General features: G+C 36.0%; 1 protein-coding gene across 1 annotated transcript in view; it reads right to left on the reverse strand.

The window, feature by feature from the left end:
• The window catches only part of LOC111382939 (G-box-binding factor 4-like), a 6,546-nt gene extending 3,075 nt beyond the window's left edge, over nucleotides 1–3,471 (reverse strand). Inside the window, exons 1-2 of the mRNA XM_023006982.1 lie at nucleotides 2,372–3,471; nucleotides 2,213–2,284 (exon numbers count right to left, since the gene is read on the reverse strand). Of these exons, the coding sequence (XP_022862750.1) occupies nucleotides 2,213–2,284; nucleotides 2,372–3,088 (789 nt within the window). The 5' untranslated portion in view covers nucleotides 3,089–3,471. The remainder of the gene's footprint in view (nucleotides 1–2,212; nucleotides 2,285–2,371) is intronic.
• Nucleotides 3,472–4,718: the final 1,247 nt, after the last annotated feature.

A 4,718-nucleotide genomic window follows, 5' to 3' on the forward strand; every position in this document is an offset into this window, starting at 1 on the left:
GGGGGAAGGGGGGGGAAAATAATAAAATATTAAATTGAAAAGGGGCGATTTTTAATTTTTTTATATAGCATGTCATGAGCCAGGCCATGAAAATTTACTTCCTGACCACAATATTACACCTCAAGTGAAGCTAAACAGCAAAAGAACCGGCAGGTTTATGAAAAAAAAAAAAAATTTACAAAAATTTCAGTACAAGGAACTATGCAAGTGATATTCAAGAAAAAAATTAATTAAATGGCACTTCAAAGCCAATAAATTCACCTATCTTAGCTGTATGTCCATTATGAATTAAGAACAATGTTTTGAAAATCGACCCGATCATTGACCTGGAAAAGGTGAAGGGTCAAGGGTCAAAGGTTCAATCGGGATCGAACCGGATGCAATAAATACATAAAAAATAATAAAATATTATGAAAAAAATATATTTAAAAAAAAATTCATATTAATAATTTGTTAATTAGATTCATTATTCTATAATTTGTTAACATTTTTGTTATGTTACTATCCCACATTAGAAGTTTATGAAACCATTAAAGAGAAGTACATCTATAAAATCCACTATTCCACATTGGAAGTTTGTAAAACCATGTGAAAGAGGTGTATCTATAAAAGGAACATGTCATCAAATATTTCTTTATGGACTTTTGAATTGTTGTTTATGAGACCCATTTATGAAGTTGAAATTTTTTAAACTTAAAAAAATATATATATTGGGAAAACCACAAAATCGCTACCGATTCACTGGTTCATGGTTAAACCAGTCGGTTCGGTGGGTTTTTAACCAGTTTAGTCATGAGAGGTTAATTGGGCATGATTGGTCTAATTTTGGGCCCGGTTCCCAATTTTACCGGTTGAACCGGCGGAGCCAGGCCGATTTTGATAACATTGGTTAAGAAGGTAATACAAACATTTACCCACAAAAATAAGACTAAAGAAAGCTGAAGCATTACAATTCTTAGATCGTGGAAGATAATTACCCTTTTTTTAAAGAAACTAAAATGACGTAAAAATATCTTTATTTTACTTAAAAGAAAGAAATATAGAAAATTAGAAGCATAAGAGTACCAGATAATATTATCAATGATTCAAGTCATAGTAGAAACCTCATTAGCAGACTATCTAAGGGTTGCCTTCGAATATAATCATAAAAGCAAATTAGCGAATATTAATTGAATCACATGACGTATGTGCGAATTTAAATTAATAAGAAATCTGTAGAATGACGGTATTTATTTGTTTAGCCATTATGATGAAATTAAAATCAAGAAATAGAATAACTATCTCATCATAGTAGAGATAAATGAGAAGTGATTACTGTGTATTTGCAGTACATGTGAATCGATGAGCACATGAGGGAAATGAAATAAAATCCCAAGAGAAGTTGTAAAGAATTTTTCTTTAAACAGATAACAAAGTTAAAAGTTATAGGTGTTGACTTCAACTATACAAAATGACACAAAGTAATTTGAAATTATGCCATGATTTAGAACTTCAAATACAAGGCAAAGATTACAATAACGTAAGAGACTGAAATCCAACTCCCGTTATTCTAGCTTTAAATTATATTTTATAGGAACTAATTTTTTCTACTTTTCTGTTTAGATAACTAAATAGATCCACTTTTGGTACCATTACCAAGGCACATGCACATATTTATACAGTATCTGCTACATAGTTACACGGCATGGTACTGAATCAATAAAAGCAAATAAAGTTCAGTGAAAAGATGACGTTGAGGAGTTTTAAAATTGCCTAGTATGAGCTGTGGAACAACCAATGGTGAAGATATACATAATATGTACACCAGTAGCCTCAATTCACAAAGAGCATGTTACAAAAGCATATCCCGATAGAAAATAACAAAGTAAATACTTTGATGTGTGGTTCTAGATGATCATGCCACATGAAAACAGATAAATTTGGCAAATTTTTAAAGGAAGCAGACAACCGACAGCATGTCAAGGTGTATCAATAAAAATACCAAGCAATCAAAGGCACCAGCAGACAAATAGAACTCAGCAGATAGAAATCAATGATTTTTAAGATAAAAGAAGGCATTGTGATACAGTATATTCTTGAACTTCAAAAGTTAGCAGTCACAATTAAGCATTTCAAAAACAGTCCTGTAAACTTATATTGCAGGTGTAGGTATCCGTGGAGTATATCTTTATCTTCATTTTTCAAATTACAAACTGGAGAAGATTTATATTACCTTCTCTATCAAAAGCTGCTCATTCTCTTCCTCTAGTTTCACAGCCATTGACTCCAATTCCACTTGATAGGCCTAAAATCAAGCATAAAATTTAATCAGGAAACAAAAACTACAGTACCTCAAAAAACCAGAAACAAAAAAAGAAAGGAAATTTTTTACCTGCTTCCGCTCTCTTGACCTGGCAGCTGACTCCCTATTCTTAATCATTCTCCTCTGCCTTTGCTGTGTCGCCTTATCCAAGGGTTCTAACAAGCTCAAGCTCCTCGGCTTTTGCTGTGGGACCTTATCCAACGGTTCTAACAAGCTCATGCTCCTCTTTCCTCTACCTCTCCCGTTCCCTAAACCCCCAACATCCGCCCCTATCCCTAATCCGATTCCTATTCCCACCACCGGAGAATTCTCATGCCCGTAAAACCCACCACTCATAGTCTCCTTCTTCACCTCCACAGTCACTCCACCGGCCTCACCCTCTACGGCCCCTGCCTTCACCAAAAAATCCTCCAGAGTCATCATCTCCTGCTTGGGCACCTGCTCGGTTTGCCTCTTCTTTCCCGCCACAATCTCCCTCCACACATCATCCACCGTCTTCCTAGTCGCACGAGGAGGCTCCACGCTCCCCACTTCACAATCACTTATCGGAGTCACAGCCCCGACCGCATCCAGCAACTTAATCTCCGCATTCAACAAAGTACTAGAACTCTCCCCCTCTATAGCCGGGTCCCGATCTGGGCCCCGACTCGGGTCCGAGTCTGAATCACTATCCACGTAAGAATTTCTCAAGAAATCATCCAACCTCATAGAAGAACCAGAAGCGCAGGCTGATAGTTTTCTCTTAAGATCTGAATTACGCGACGCCATCAGCTTCGATGATGCCATTAATTAACAAAAACGTCCCAAAATTATAATTATTAGTGGGATTTGATCAGAATCATCATCAGGTTGCTCATTTTCATTATTTTTTTCTGGGTAAGTGTGCGTGTATGAAAGAGAGAACGATAGTGATGATTGTGCGTGTCAGCTTGCTTGTGTTGACACACAATAGGCTTAGGGTTTTGTATTTCTGGTGATTTTGTGACGAGGAAAGAGAGATTCCGTTTTCTTTTGGGAGACAGGTCACAGATGTGTGTGCGCTTTATTTGGAGGAACGGAAGAACATGTTTGGCCTCCCTTAAGAGTAATGCTAAACATTGAAATGCTAATTAGCAGGACTGATCTATTTTGCCCAGGCAAGACCTCATCGATGAGATCAGTTCAGTACAACAAATACTAAAATATCGATTAGTTAATTTAATTGATAATGCTAAGTAGATTGGATAAGTTGAGCTCATTTTTTACTTAAAAAAGAAAGATAAACTTATTTTTAAGTTAAAAGTAACTCTTAACTAGGTATATATAAGTGTAATCTCAAAGGAATTAGAACACATGTAGACTATCAAATTAATTGGATAGGATTGGATTCTTGATGATAAATGATCCCTAATGCTGTTAAGATGGATAGATGGGGACTCTTGTGTCGTTAGGATGTTGGGTGATGTTGCTAAGACCAAAGAGGAGATTGGGGACCCAATCTGTAACACGTTGGAATAATCAGTATTAGATAGGAGGTCGTTGTCCACCCGAGAATCAATGACAAGTCTAGAATGTCGAGGACACCTGCGGTCCAATAACCAATTTCAATGAGCCTAAGCTTGAAAAGTAATATCATCGACTAGAAAAACCGTTTTTTGAAAATCTTTTAACTACAAACAAAATTCTTCTTTAGTTTCTATGTTGGTATGATTGTAAATCCAAGTAAAAATGTAGCAAAATTGTTGTGTTTCATCTAATAACGAGATTTTGAAGTTACTTACAAAACTTGCCTTATAAAAAGTAACCTTTAAACATAGTCAAACATGCTCACTTCATGTTCTAGTCATGTTTCTTTGTGTAATACTATTCATCATGAGTTGTGATCATCACCGTCTTGACCATCTAATTCAATGTTCAATTAAACATAGTCAAACATGTTCACATGATAAGCTTAATGGATATTTTGAGAAAACTCGGGGCAGTAGCCACCAATAAATAAAAGGTTGGAGATAAGTGTGCCAAAATATAAAGATAGGACAGAAGTACAAAAGATTCTGAAATAAAACATTAAACATGCATTCCCCAAAATAGTGGACGCCAATCAAAACACTAGTGAAGATGTATACAACTCTTACAAGCCATTGTCATAATGCACAAGCCTAACACGTTCTAATCCAAATATATCAAGTAACGTTTGCTTACATTCGGAATTCTATCATAGTACATGTCTACTAAGGATATGAACCGTAACAGATGCTCGACAAGAATGCTCCATACCTTAGGCAATGGAAACCTAGCAGAATGAGATCCGTCCTGTCTTGGTTGGTGCATTCCATAGCTTCACATCGGGATAAACCTTTGCCCATATCAATCTTGGCAAAGTGAGCTCCAAAATCAGCAATCTTCAAAGAGTCAGGCGGTGCAAGCCAGCTAAACT

This window comes from Olea europaea, unplaced genomic scaffold, assembly GCF_002742605.1.
Source record: "Olea europaea var. sylvestris unplaced genomic scaffold, O_europaea_v1 scaffold2588, whole genome shotgun sequence".
Classification (NCBI taxonomy): Eukaryota; Viridiplantae; Streptophyta; class Magnoliopsida; order Lamiales; family Oleaceae; genus Olea; species Olea europaea.